The following is a 15,320-nucleotide window of genomic DNA, read 5'->3' as shown; positions in this document are numbered from 1 at the left end:
AGACCTCCTGATAGACTGGACATATAAGCATTGTGCTTTTAGGGGAAAAAAAGATGAAGGTAGTGAGAGTGTTGTGGCAAAATGGACTCTGTGTACATAGGGAAAAAAGTGTACCTGTTCTGTTTTGAAAGAAAAGAATGTAGTTCTGAAATGTGTTCAAGTTATTTGTATGGGGTATTTCTCATCTAAAAGGGGGAGGTGTACTGGTGGGAACTACGTTACCCAGAATGCTGTGTATGGGTGGGGGGCTGTAGGGGAAACAGTGATTAAAACAGGAATGAACTTCAGCTGTGTGGTGAGTCTCGTCTCCGTGTTAGCTGAATGTAAGCTATATTTATACACTAAACACTGTGTGTGTTAAGCTGGATACTATAAACAGTAATAAAACAGAGTAAAGCACAGGCTAAACACAGTGTGTGTTAAACTGGAGAGTTTAAATAGTAATAAAACAGAGTAGAACACAGGCTGAACACAATGTGGTTTCAGCTGGATACTTTAAATAGTAATGAAACAAAGTAAAAAAAAAACAGTGGTGTGGTTTGGTGTGAGAGAACAGAAGTGTAGTACAGGCCGTTCTCTCAGTATATTTAAGGAAGGAAACTGTGCAGCCCACCCAGATACCAGAGCTGTGCCCAGTATAAACACATTGTAAAGAACTGCAGAGAATAATACAGCCGCAGATATCAAAGGTAAGAGTCGTTTTATTATTATTATTATTATTATTATTATTATTATTATTATTATTATTATTAATATTGTTATTATTATTATTGTTATTGGTATTATTATTATTATTATTATTATAGATAATAATAGTTTTTTTTTCATGCTATATAGCTTGGTTATCTAATAATGAATCCGTTAGCTGTTATTATTCAATATACTGTTTAAGTTTTCCCCCAAACTTTTACACCTAAATATATATTAAATATATAATTTTTCCAAGTGAAATTTAAAAAGCATATATTTCGCAGTAAAACCTATTTCATTTTATTGTGTTTAATGTTTTTAGTAACTGTTTGATTATTTCACTTTTTATGTTTTACTTTTTATCATTTCTACTATGTTTACAGTTTGCTTGCATTGGATTATACTATTTAATTATTACTTAGATAACTCTATTAGATATTAAATGTTTATGTTTTTACTTTTTATCGTTTTTACTACGTTTACAGTTTGCTTGCATTAGATTCATACTATTTTATAATATTTGATTTTATATTAAATTAATATATTAATATAATCATATTTTTTGTCTATATTTAACATATTGTCTTAGATGCATTATAAATTAAGGCCCTATTCAAACTTTTATAGAAATTAACTTATGTATAATGTATAAAAAGGTGGATTAATTGTTTTATTTATTTATTTATTGATTGATTTGAAATATAAAATCAATCAAACTAAATGCATTTTTAAAAAATGTATTATTAATTATTAAATTAATGATTATGATGCTTAAAACAAGTTCTAAATCCATCTGATTGATTTAAATCATTATTAGAAAATTTGTATTATCTATATTTATTCTAAACATTTAAAGGAACTTGAACTGTTAGTTATTCAGTTATTGCAAGTAATATAATACAGGAAATTGACAAGTCCTGCACCTAACAGCTGGGGTTATGCATAGGGCTCAGGATATAAATCAGTTTAATATTTTAATTCTCAATTTTAATCTGTTTTCAGATCAAATTCCTTAATCCTGTTCAATGTAACATTTTATTTTATCTTATTTTTAGCGTGAGATCACAATTTCTTTTCACCTCATGTACCACATGTGACGTGAATGACAATAATGTCTCCTTGAATCTTTAAATTTAAAATTTATGTTTTCAGGTTTTTAGGTGAATGTAAACTCAGAATTTCAAACAATCAGGCAAAAAAATAATTCCGAATGAAATTCTGAGAGAAAAAAAAAGAAAATATTTCAGTTAATAGTTATTTAACTTTAATAAATGTTCTAAAGTAAAGTAAAGTAAAGTAGGTTTGATTAAATCATATAATTATTGTTATAAGATGCATCATCAGAACATATAAGATGCAACATCAGAACTCTTCTTGAAATTCTGATTGTGAGCGGCAGAAATAAAAAAACTATTTCTATTGTGATATGGATGAAAACCTATTTCTACTTCACTTCATTTTTGTTTATTCATTGTAATATTTTGGACTTTAGATTCAATCACTGTCATTAATAAAAAAAAATATTGTTCAATTGATCTCAATTGGTTTACATTTCAAGTTTAACCAATCAATCGATCAATCAATCAAACAAACTTTATATGAATCTTAATGTGCTTTGAGTTGGCCCTAATCTTCTATGTAGCTGAGCCAATGTATAAAATATAGACTAAAAATGTAAAAGACTACATTAAAATAATATAAAATGGAATCTAATGCAAGCAAACTATAAAAGCAGTAAAAAATAACAAAAAAGTAAAAATAATTATAAATTAAATAAATAATAAAAAATAACAATAAAATAAAACAACCAAAGCATACGAAAATCATATAAAATGTATAAAAAGCTAAAAAGCTAAATTTAAAAAAAATAAAGATGTGATAGCATAGTTACTTTGAAAATGTAACTTAGAAAAACTTACTTTATGGATTTCTTGATTTTAAAGGTACTTTTTTTTACTTGATTAGTTACTTCTTTCAGCAGCTTCCGACATCACCCCAATATCTTTTAACTAAGAAAAATGACATTAAAAGTAACACACAGTGACTTAGATAAGTAACTTTAATCTGATTAAAACTGGATTTGAAATAAAATGGTCAGAATAGAGTAACGTATTTCTGCCCAGATTAAGTCTAGTTTAAGGCTAGTCCTAGATTCTTTCTCTTCCTTTTGAACATTTTCATTAATTCTGTGTAGTCCATGACAAGGCTTGATTTGACAAGGTTTGAGAAACTGGCTTATAGAAGTTTTAATGGTTTAGTGACCTTGTTTTAAACCAGAATTTTTGTTGATATAACTTGTCAGAACACCTCTGACATTTACAAAAGACCTTTAAATGTGTTATTTAACTCTGTGTGTAGGTTTTTGTTCCGCACTGTCCTTATAGAACAGTTTCAGTGGTAACATTCTGTTTTTAATCTTGTAATATATATTTTATTATTTGAGTTCTTAGTTCTGGGGGTGTTATATTTATCTATCAGTAAAATATGCAATGCAAATGATATAAAACAATGTTAAACACTTTAATCCAAAACCTAATCCTAACCATCACTTGGAACTAGTCCTAACTTAAACTTTAAACCCAGTAAGAACGGACACTCCTAGGACCATTTTCACCCAGTCTTTTTCTTATTGTTGAATAATTAACACTGATCTTAACTGAGGCTTTAAGTGAGATCCTGCAGTTCTTTAAATGTTGTTCTGGGTTGTTTTGGGATCTCCTGGATGAGTTGTTCATGCCCTTTTGGAGTAATTTCTTTAGGTCAGCCAGTCACTCCTGGGAAGGTTCACCAGTGTTCCATTTGTGTTTTCTCCATTAGTGAATAATAGTGAATCACTGTGGTTCTCTGGAGTCACAAAGCTTTAGAAATGACTTTATAATCTTTTCCAGACTGATAGATGATCAATGATCTTTGTTTTCTCATCTGTTGTTGAGTTTCTTCAGATTGGGATATAATAATGTGTTGTTTTTGAGACCTTTTATCTGCTTCTTGTTGTCAGACAGCTTCTATTTAAGTGATTTCTTGATTCTACAGGTCTGGCAGTAATCAGGCCTGGTTGTTGTCAGTAGTGAAATTAAACTCAGCTTTTCAAAAAGTGTGAGGCAGGGTCAGTAACAAAATGGCATAGATAGTAAACAATACACCAGGGAGAGCAGGCAAAAGGGAATTCTAAAATACAGAAGAGCAATAAACCAAAGTAATGCGAGGGAAAAGAGATAGAAACTAGATTCAAAACGGGGCGACGAGGAACAGAAACGGGGGGAATTTATAAAAACAGGACAGGTGTCAATTATTAGAAGCTCGGTGAGTTAGAATCAGAGTTCACGGCAGGCACACTGTGACAACGTCAGCATTGACAATAAACAAAATAATAATCAAAAAATTGCTTTTTATATTTACTCCGGTTATATTTGTCTGATATTAAAGTTTGTTTGATAATCTGAAAAAAATGTAAATATGACAAAAAAGCAAAAACAAAATAATTCTGTAAGGGGGCAAATACTTATATAAGAACATATAAGATGAGTGTTAAACCTGACATAGTGAACATCATGAGAAACAAAAATGTTATGTAGGTGAAAAGAGTCGCCACAAAGTTCACACTGAACAAGGGCAGGAAACCCAGCACTGAGCCATGTGGTACACTGTGTACCACAAGCAGCACTGAGAAGTAGGGTGTATATCATTTCAGTTCAATGCTCTTCCTGACTGTAAGAATCTTCCTGTTTTTTTTATAGGAGAAATGTAACTTCATTTAATTCCATATTTATTTTATCACCTCAAAACAACTTGTTCAGTATGTGAACCCTTTGGGATTATACTTGGATTTCTGCATAAATTGGTCATTAAATGTGTTCTGATCTTCATCTAAGTCCCAGCAATTGACAAACACAGTCTGCTTTAACTAATATCTAAAAAGAATGATATGTTTGCATGGTTTTATTGAACACAACATGTTAACATTCACAGTGAGGGTGGAAAAGTATGTAAAGCTTTGGATTTAATAACTGGTTGATCCTCCTTTGGCAGCAAAAACATCAACCACTCATTTCCTGTAGTTGCAGATCAGACCTGCAGAACAGTCAGGAGGAATTCTGGATCATTCATCTTCACTAAACTGTTTCAGTTCAGCTATAATATTCTTGGGATATCTGGTGTGAATCTCTCTTGAGGTCATGATGCCACAGCATGTCAATTGGGTTCAGGAGGTCAGGACTCTCCAGAAGGCTCAGTATTTTCTTCTGTTGAAGTCGTTCATTGTTGATTTACTTCTATGTTTCGGGTCATTGTCCTGTTGCATCATCCATCCTCTGTTGAGCTTCAGTTGGAGGACAGATGGTCTTAATTTTTCCTGCTAAATCTCTTGGTAAACTTGGGAATTCATTTTTCTGTTGATGACGGCAAAATCCACATACTTTTCTCAACCTGCACTGTAAATGTTAACATGTTGTGTTCAATAAAAACAAGCAAACATCTAAGTTTGTTGTGTGGTATTAGTTTAAGCAGACTGTGTTTTTCTATTGTTGTGACGTAGTTGAAGATCAGAACACATTTAATCACCAATTTATGCAGAAATCCAAGTAATCCCAAAGGGTTCACATGCTTTTTCTTGTAACTGTATTATACAAAATATAATTTAATGCATATATTTTCTGTCTTTCACTTTTCTAGGATTCAGATGGCAGTAATGAAGAGAGACAGCATTCTCAACATTTTTCTAACTGGTAAAGTACCCAAAGTTTTGTTCAACAATCAGCCATAACATTAAAACCATCGCATTGTTTCTATACTAAGCATAACGGACACTAAAAGTACAGACTGTAGTTCTGTATCTGTTTCTCTGTATAGTTTATTATCATCTTAATTGCACTCTGTTCTTCAAAACTCAGAAAACCACAGGAAAGAAAACCACCACCACCACTTATTCTCAGCACTGCAGTGAATAACACAAATTAGCATGATGGTGGAGTATGATAATAGGGTTTAAAATACTTCTGTGGGAGTTAAAGCATTTAACTCTTTACTCTTTAAGTAAAAGTGTTTAAAAAAGTACTGCTTTTAAAACTAAAACTACTTAAAGTATAAAAGTAAAAGTAATGTAAGTTAGTAATGTAAAAAATAAAGCCATTAATTACTAAAGCTCAGGCCTATAGTGCTTTACTCCACCCCCCACTTTAACTTCTGTGGAAGTTAAAGCATTTAACTCTTTACTCTTTAAGTAAAAGTGTTTAAAAAAGTACTGCTTTTAAAACTAAAACTACTTAAAGTATAAAAGTAAAAGTAATGTAAGTTAGTAATGTAAAAAATAAAGCCATTAATTACTAAAGCTCAGGCCTATAGTGCTTTACTCCACCCCCCACTTTAACTTCTGTGGAAGTTAAAGCATTTAACTCTTTACTCTTTAAAGCTCACCTTCCGCGAAAATCCGATTTTTCTTGTTTTTTGTGGAATACAGTAGGTCTCTCCGTCTGCAGGAGCTAAGCAAAGAAATCCCCCCTCCCCCCCTCCCCCCCTCCGAAAAACGGGTGAATTTTGAATTATCTTTCTGCCTACGTAGGCAGAAACTCACAGACCAGCCCACCTTGGCTCGAGAAACTCCCAGAGGCGGAGCTGAAGCGACGCAACATCACCGCTCATCAGTTAGGAGGTGGGAGGCAGTGAGCGGCAGAGCGGTGGAGGGGCGTCGCAGTGCTCCTAGCCAATCAGAGGAGAGATATTTGAATGCTGTTTGCATGTATGAATATTCATGAGCAAAGCTGGAATCCGGTCATTTTGGACACACCCCTAAAACAGTCCATTAAAAAAGAGCTATACAGAGACACCTGAGCACTTTTTTTTTACAAAAACGGCTCACATGTCATTCATTCATACTAGAGACCACAACTAGACATTTTAAAATGAAAGAAAAAACGACGGAAGGTGAGCTTTAAGTAAAAGTGTTGTTTAAAAATATTGCTTTTAAAACTACTTAAAGGATAAAAGTAGAAGTAACGTAAGTTAGTAATGTAAAAAACAAAGCCATTAATTACTAAAGCTTAGGCCACACCCACAGAGTCTTATAACACAACACATTTTACACATCTATAAGCCATAATGACTATAATGTTCTATTTTTAAAATGTTAATGTTGATAATATAATTTGGGATTTTGCGCTAGGCTCTTCTCTAGTGTTTCAGCTGCATATATGCTGATTGCAAATTAATGTATTGTATTTAGTAGAATGTATATTAAAGCTATTAAAGCTTAGTTGGACCGGAGTTTATCTGGCTACATACGTCTGCTATGTTCTTGCTGGAGTGTGCAGGTGTGATGGATCACAGTATAAACCAATAGGGAGTCGGAATGGTATTTGTTTATATTTCTCTACATCCAATCACAATCAGATTCACTCTATCTGGATGGAGAGATTTATCTGGATAGGGGTTTTATTGAATGATGAGAAGCCGGAATGAAAACGAGCTGAAATGAAATAGGAGTAACAAGTCTGTTTTTATTAAAATGTAAGGAGTAGAAAGTTCAGATAATTGTGTGAAAATTTAATATTGTACTAAACTCTTCATTCTTCTGGTTTTTTTTTTTTACAGTTTCAGTGCTGATCTGTCTGTGCCATGGTAGGTGGGTTAATGTGCCACAATCAGTTACAGCTGTTAAGGGAAGCTGTGTCACGCTACCATGCAGCACCAGCTCACACTCTCATGTGATTTGGTACCAGTACGTCTCAGGTAGAGACCCAATAGTGTATTCCACAAACTATGGAGATATAACAGACCGTTTCAGAGGAAGAACATCAGCCCCAGGAAGTTCTTCAGCAGGAGACTGCAGCCTGAGGATCTACAGAGTTCGCCAAGGAGACAACAGTGAAAAGCTGTATCCATGGATCCAGCCTGACACCGGTAACGACTATCATCTCGTCCAAATATACATTGGTGAGTATTCACTAATACCAATTACAGCTTCACTGTACACAACACAGTGAGTTCAGGTAAATTTCTGGTGTGTTTCTATCTTGGTGGTGGGAAATACAGGTGCGCCACTGACTGATTAAAACCCTGACAACAGTCAACAGTAAGCCGCCCAATTCTATCTTAGCTTTTACAGCCACAATAAACAGAATAAAGAATAAAATAACATTAGTGTTCCCTTAAATGAGCTGCTGGTGTACCTTCACAGTCTAAATGAGCAGGTCAGTATCTGTCTCTGCTGAGACGCTTAAAAGCATTGTGCTGTTAAGATGCAATGGCGCCAAAGAGCTCCCCTGGTTCTTAAAGGAATTGAATCTGCCACACGGTTTATTTCATATTACAACCAAAACACACCCGTTATTAATTGACTGACTGACATTTGCACGTTTTGAGCCACGCAAGGCGTACTTTTGCACCCTCATGATACAAAAGACAGGGATCCGCATTAGGTGATCTTTAGTGTTGTCAGAAGTGGTAAAGTTGAGCAGATAAAACATAATACCCAGTTTTATGGGTTCATACTGTCTGCAATCGAATAAATGTCAGATAAAACGCAAGAAACCCTGCAGCTCCTGACTTTGGCTTGTACTTTCTCACAGTGAACCCTGAGAATCCCCACATTTCCATAGACAACCAACAAGTGGAGGGAAAACTGTTCTCTGCCACCTGCTCAATCCGTCATTCCTGTCCTTCATCTCCACCACCGGTCGAATGGATTGGCTTATCTAGTGTTTCTAACAGTGAGCCCACCACAAAGGAACAGGACGGACTGTGGACTACGGTCTTCCAAGCGAAGTTCAAACCAAGCCTTCAGGACCACGAGAAGTATCTCAGGTGCCAAAGCATCTTCAGCAGTCAAACAACTTACAGCAATGCCCTTCAGATCAACGTCTTATGTGAGTAAACCAGTCTACCACCAAAATTATAAAAAAACTTATAACTTACTAATCTTAAAAATCAGGAAATCACAATGTATGATTTTTTTTATTAATTTATTTGTGTTACTACTGCAAAATAAGTATTTGAACACCTGCCAATCAGCAAAAATTGTGGCCCTCAAATACCTGTTTGTCTGCCTCTAAAAAGTTCACCTCTACTCCTCTTATTATTCTAAATTAGAAGCACCTGACTGAGGTCGTTAGCTGCATAAAGACACCTGTCCACCCCACACAATCAGTAAGACTCCAACTACTAATGCCAGGTTCACATTACACGATTTTGGTCCAGTTTTTCAATCACCAACAGTTTTTCGTTGATCGCCAACAAAAACGTTGATTACTCAGCGCTTGCGCTGTTGCGTAGTGTGAACTACTGAAAGACTATGTTTAATATCTGACTCAGTCGGCGACTAGGAGTCAGGAGCAGCGGCTACATACAGCCAATGAGATCACAGAGAGAGAGAACCACGGGTCCAAAACATATCAGAGCTGTTTATGGAGAGTCTGACCATCCTACCATTCTTCCTGTTATATCAGTAAATGACTGTTAAACTCTAGAGGGAGCCCGTGAGTGAGTCCTGTATAAATAGGGGTGAATGGAGCTAAAAGCTAAAAACTTTAAATTTAAAATAACTTTGAACTACTTTCTTTAATTTTAGAAAGCAGAATAATGTATTTTACTAAAAAAAAACTAAGAAAGCATTTCTGTTTATCTAAAGAAAAAGCTGTAAAGCACTAGCTTACTGCTACTGTGAGCTGATTGGTTGGCGAGCTGATCCTGGAGATGCAGGTAGAGCATGTTTAAAGAGGTTACTGCAGTTAAAAATGATAAAACAAATTATGTCTGCGGTACTGAAACATTTGACATAGTTCTGTGTTGAGGACATAAGTACATATTTCAGTATAAAACTGATCAGACATTTATAAACTCTGATTTAGATTTTTTATAAACTCAGTTGCTTCATATGAACCCGTTCATGTTGGACTCACTTTAAGTGCGTATTCTCCTCTATAGAGATTCTCTGGAATGACATGGCTGCTTTTTTGGTGCGTTTAGTTTAGGTGTGTTCTCGTGACGAAACGTGTTTCTGGAGAGTTGTGAGGTGAGTGGGCAATTTCCTACAGTGAGAAATCGTGTAATTTGTGACACCATGTTGCTGATCAGTCATTTAGTGTGAAAGTCTCAACAGCTCAACAACCAGTCATGTAGTGTGAACAGCACAACGACTGAAGACTCAAAAGCCGTGTAGTGTATTAAGTGGGTAGTGGGTAAAATACACCAAAAAGTCATAGTTTAAAGTCATGCATGGCAGGGAAAGGCTCTTAAAATTGCTCATGACAATTCGGATGATCCAGAGGAGTCATGGGAGAAAGTTCTGAGGTCAGATGAGACCAAAATAGAACTTAATTAAGTTTTAATTCTACTCGCCGTGTTTGGACGATGAAGAATGATGAGTTCCATCCCAAAAACACCATCGTTACTGTGAAGCATGGGGGTGGAAGCATCATGCTTTGGCGTGTTTTTCTGCACATGGGACAGGGCGACTGCAATGTATTAAGGAGAGGATGACCGGAGCCATGTATTGCATCTATTGTGAGATTTTGGGGAACAACCTCCTTCCCTCAGTTAGAGCATTGAAGATGGGTCGTGGCTGGGTCTTCCAACATGACAATGACCCAACACACACAGCCAGGATAACCAAGGAGTGGCTCCGTAAGAAAAATATCAAGGTTCTGGAGTGGCCTAGCCTCCAGTCTCCAGACCTAAACCCTATAGAAAATCTTTAGAGGGATTTCAAACTCTGTCCAGAAACCTGACTGGTGTTAAATTTAACACACTATGTGCCCTATATTACACCCTGCGCAACTTGTGTCACGATGCTCTTTGCTATCTTACATCCTGTCAACAGTCTATTTTCACACCTTTTGCCCACACTGCAGAGCACGCACAAACACACACACACACTCACACACACACACTGCAGAAAGCATACATGACTTTTAACTTTTAACAATAAACAAAATAAAGAGTAAAATAATATTACTGTTTCCTTAAATGAGCTGCTGGTGTATCTTCGCACCGTAAACGTCAGTATCCTCTGCTAAAATGCGCAACAAATATTTGTGAAGATACAAACAAGTTTTTTTGTTTTTATCTTTTGAAATTCATAAGATTATATTTTTGTTAGTATTTTGGGTTTAGTTTTATATCATCAAATTCTTAAATGTTTTTTTTTTTATTATTTTAAAAAGCAGGTCTTATTTGCCTCACTGAGAAACTTTATATATAAAAGTAGACTAAAAAATATCGGGCAAAAATGACCTGCATGGCAGAGTGCCTAGACGAAAACCACTGCTGAGCAAAAACAACATTAAGGTCTCAATTTTGCAACAAAAAGACAACAACCGCAACTACATTAAGAAAATGCTTTGTCATCTTTTTGTTTGCATTGTAAATGTTGTTGTGATGTGCCCTTCTGGGCCACCGTACCCAGGACTTTGGGAAAATGCTCTGTTGACGGACAAGACAAAAGTGGAACTTTTTTGAAGGTGTGTGTCCCATTACATCTGGTGTAAAACTATAAAACACATAATTTCAGAAAAAGAACTGAATTATACTGAATGTTAAACATGGTGGTGGTAGTGTGATGGTCTGGGGCTGCTTTGCTGCTTCATGTCGAGAATGTCCGACCATCTGTTTGTGACCTCAAGCTCAGGTTACTTGGGTTCTGCAGCAGGACAATGACCCAAAACACACTAGCAAGTGCACCTCTGAATGGCTGAAGAAAAACAAAGTGAAAACTTTGGAGTTTCCTAGTTAAAGTCCTGATCTGAATCCTATTTTGATGCTTTGAGTTAATCGAAATAAATATTTATTTTTGAGGCAAAAACAAAGAATTCTGAGGGAGTTACGTGCTTTTGCAGTTTGCAGGTATTTCATTGAGTTTTGCTGTTTGCACTGAACTGTTTTGAGAAATGCACTCGTTGTGATGCCAATGTAAATCATAATGTGAGAAATGTACTAAATCAACTGAGAAAAACTGTAAGAGTGACAAACATGCAAAAAAGAAAACAACAAGAAATCATGAAGAGGGCAAACACCACTTTTTTCACACCACTGCACAAAATTGGAAAAATACAAAAAAAAAAAAACAAACATGATGCAACACATATTAGACACAATTAATAGACCTGAAAAATTGCAGATGTAACCCAATGATTCCTGACCAGAATGAAGCAGATATACAGATAGATATACAGATAGATAGACAGATAGATAGACAGATAGATAGATGCACTGTTGCACTGTGTTTAGCGGGCAGTATGCGCCCTCTACTGGTTTGTTGGCAATACAGCTTCCTAGCTTTTGAGCCTAACTATTATGCTGGCTTTTTTTTCGTGTTAGGCATTCCCTGTTGAAGCTATTGAGACCAAAATCTGTATCTACTTTGCTCTATATGCTTTTTATATAGGTGAGCACTTCCATAGCCATTTTAGTTGATTTTAGTGGATGTACTGTGTATATAAAATGGAGGATGCCATTTTGTTTTATTGTTTCTTCTATTTTTTTTTTTTTTGTTTGTACTAGAAATGGAAAAAAAAAAACATTCAGTAATTCAGTTGATATATTTTGAAATAACAGAACTTATTACCAAGAAGTGGTTGTAGTAGCTACATGTGTTGAAATAAATACTGAATCTATAAAACTATAACTATATATATATATACATAAATATTAGTTTATTATTGCATAAGCATATCACTAAAGTGTTGAATATTATAAGGGTATTTTAATATTGTTTTTTGTTGACATTTGGGATATTAATGTCGTAAATAAGTGATTTTATAATAATGATGATTATTATTATTTTTTTATTATTATTATTATTATTAATAGTATTTAAAGATATGTATTTTATTTTCATACACATGTATTGTGAGTCTGCAGTGAACTTGACTGAGAGAGGCATTCCCTGTTGAAGCTATTGAGACCAAAATCTGTATCTACTTTGCTCTATATGCTTTTTATATAGGCTTTTTATATAGTGAACTTGACTGAGAGAGCCTGCAGAGAACTTGACTGAGAGAGGAGAAACAAATACACAGACTGAAGCTGATTCCGGTGTCCTGAGCTTTATTCCATACACACACAACGCAGAAGAGGGTAGCAGCAGAGTGCAGACCGGCTACATCAGCAGTGATATTGTTTCCACAAATTTACTTTTGCAGTGATATTTTTTCCACACTGCACTTTGTTTTTACTTGTGTTGTCTTTGACTTATATTTAGGTTTGTTTGATGATTTGAAAGATTTAAGAGTGACCACCACGCAATAAATTAGGAAATTTAGGGGGGCAAACACTTTTGTACACCACTGTAGTGTGCATTAGCTTTTATTGAGAGAAAGGGAGTAAATAAATGAAGGAGGAAGATGGGGAGGAGGTGGGTGCGCACAGGTAGAGAGGAAGCAATGGTTTATATAGGGAGGAGAATGGGAGGAGTAAGGGCGTGGATAAAACTCCTAAAATTACGTTATTTAACTCCACTTTGCTAGTATTTCCCCACAACCTTGACTGAAGGAGAAGGAATAGAGAAGGGGGCGAACTCAGATGATTGGGCAGGAGTTCGGGGCAGCTTTGCTAGAAAAGTGAAGGTAATTAGTGCGGTAATGCAGGCAATGCCGACGATGGATATGGTGATGAAGGCAAGGAGGCAGGGACAGTCTAATTTCCCACAGTGAGAAATTGTGTAATTTGTGACCCTGTGTTTCTGATCAGTCATTTAGTGTGAAAGTCTCAACAACTCAACAACCAGTCGTGTAGTGTGAACAGCACAACGAATGGCTGAAGAAAAACGAAGTGAAAACTTTGGAGTTTCCTAGTTAAAGTCCTGATCTGAATCCTATTTTGATACTTTGAGTTAATCGAAATAAATATTTACTTTTGAGGCAAAAACAAAGAATTCTGAGAGAGTTACCTACTTTTGCAGTTTGCAGGTATTTCATTGAGTTTTGCTGTTTGCACTGAACTGTTTTGAGAAATGCACTCGTTGTGATGCCAATGTAAATCATGATGTGAGAAATGTACTAAATCGACTGAGAAAAACTGTAAGAGTGAGAAACATGCAACAAAAAAAAAGAAAAAAGAAATCATGAGGGCAAACACCACTTTTTTCACACCACTGCACAAAAATACAAAAAAAAAAAACATGATGAAACACATATTAGACACAATTAATAGACCTCAATAATTGCAGGTGTAACCCAATGATTCCTGACAGGGTGAAGCAGATATACAGATAGATAGATGGCTTTGATGCCGAGTGGCACAATTAATAGATGTGTGAGTGTGAAAGATATATGTGTGAATCTGCATTTTTAAATAAGATACAAAATGTGAGTGTGTGAGAAATATGTGTGAATGTTTGTGGGTGAGAGTGTGACATGTGCCTGAAAGCGGTGAGGAACAAGTGCAAATGTAGAAATAGTTTATTTTTAAATTTAATTTAAATGTCTTCCTTTTTTAAACAAAACATATGCTAATCCTACAATTTAAAAATATTTAAATCAGCAGTGATATTTTCATCATAATTTACCTCAGCAGTGATATTTTTTCCACAAATTTACAACAGAAGTGATATTTTTTTTACACTTCTACTTCACCACTGATATTTTTTACCAATAGTTTACCTCAGCAGTGATATTTTACCACAAACTTACCTCAGCAGTGATATTTTACCACAAACTTACCTCAGCAGTGATATTTTTACCACAAATTTACCTCAGCAGTGATATTTTTACCACAAATACTGGAAAAGTGTGAAGCTGAAGCCCCAAAATTTGATCAGAAGTTTGAGTACGGCAAGAAGATTGTGAGTAGGTCTGTAGCTGTGGAAGGCTTGGGATCTCTAGTGCTAGAGAATTTTGGAATGTGTGATCAGGTAGTCCTTGGGAGGCTCCTGATTCGAGCTGGTGAATTTGTGTATGATTGAGGGTAAAGTTACTTATCTATAATAGTGAGATCTGTCAGATGATTGTGACAGCAGGGAGAATATGACAGAATATGAGAAGCGAAGAAGTGGCTCTCGGTGACGTCTCTGATGAACAGAGAATAGGTGGTGGTTGGAAAGGGTGAGGAGATCAGAGTAGCAGTTGAGGAAGAATTAAGGCAGAGAGGTAATTAAGGCAGAGAGATAAAGGAAGAACGGGTAAGAACAAATGCTGGCAAGACGATGAAGGCAGTGTGGGGGTAGCATAGAGGATGAGGTCCAGGGAGCCAGAATCGGTTGAAGTGGAATATGGTGTCAAAGGACTTGTGGAATGATGCGCGTGGTGTAGTTTAAAAGCCCCAAAGAGAACGCCGCTGCTCCGTGACTCATAGCAGGTGCAACCAATGAAGGCAGACGGGGTGCCCATGGCAGTCCAACTTGACAGAAGCGAACAGAAGTAGGTCGATGATGGTTCGGAGGACGGAGACCATGGCGAAGACTATCATGAAGACGAAGACGATGAAGGCATTGATGGTGACGAATATCGGTAGATGGCGACAAAGATGACGGCGAAGGTAATTTGTGCGGTAATGCAGGCAATGATGATGGCAACGATGGCTATGTTGACGAAGGCAATGATGGTAATGGCGATGACAATGGCGGTGATGAAGGCAATGACTATGATAGTGGTGATGTGGGCAGAGATGGTGGCGATGATGGTGATTAAGATGTTCATGAAGAT

At 35.8% G+C, this 15,320-nt stretch overlaps 1 protein-coding gene and 1 long non-coding RNA gene across 2 annotated transcripts in view; both read left to right on the top strand.

The window, feature by feature from the left end:
* The first annotated feature begins 457 nt into the window (after positions 1-457).
* LOC125783645 (B-cell receptor CD22-like) overlaps positions 458-15,320 on the top strand; it is a 141,739-nt gene continuing 126,876 nt past the window's right edge. The window contains exons 1-4 of the mRNA XM_049467556.1: positions 458-689; positions 5,362-5,414; positions 7,276-7,617; positions 8,253-8,549. Of these exons, the coding sequence (XP_049323513.1) occupies positions 5,369-5,414; positions 7,276-7,617; positions 8,253-8,549 (685 nt within the window). The 5' untranslated portion in view covers positions 458-689; positions 5,362-5,368. The remainder of the gene's footprint in view (positions 690-5,361; positions 5,415-7,275; positions 7,618-8,252; positions 8,550-15,320) is intronic.
* Positions 11,986-12,797, top strand: LOC111192864 (uncharacterized). Its single transcript, XR_007427198.1, has 2 exons — positions 11,986-12,064; positions 12,639-12,797. It is a non-coding gene; the product is annotated as an uncharacterized LOC111192864 (long non-coding RNA).

This window comes from Astyanax mexicanus, chromosome 1 (assembly GCF_023375975.1).
Source record: "Astyanax mexicanus isolate ESR-SI-001 chromosome 1, AstMex3_surface, whole genome shotgun sequence".
In the NCBI taxonomy this organism is placed as follows: Eukaryota; Metazoa; Chordata; class Actinopteri; order Characiformes; family Acestrorhamphidae; genus Astyanax; species Astyanax mexicanus.
Note: the sequence above shows the minus strand (reverse complement) of the source record. Positions and strands in the feature narration are given on the sequence as shown.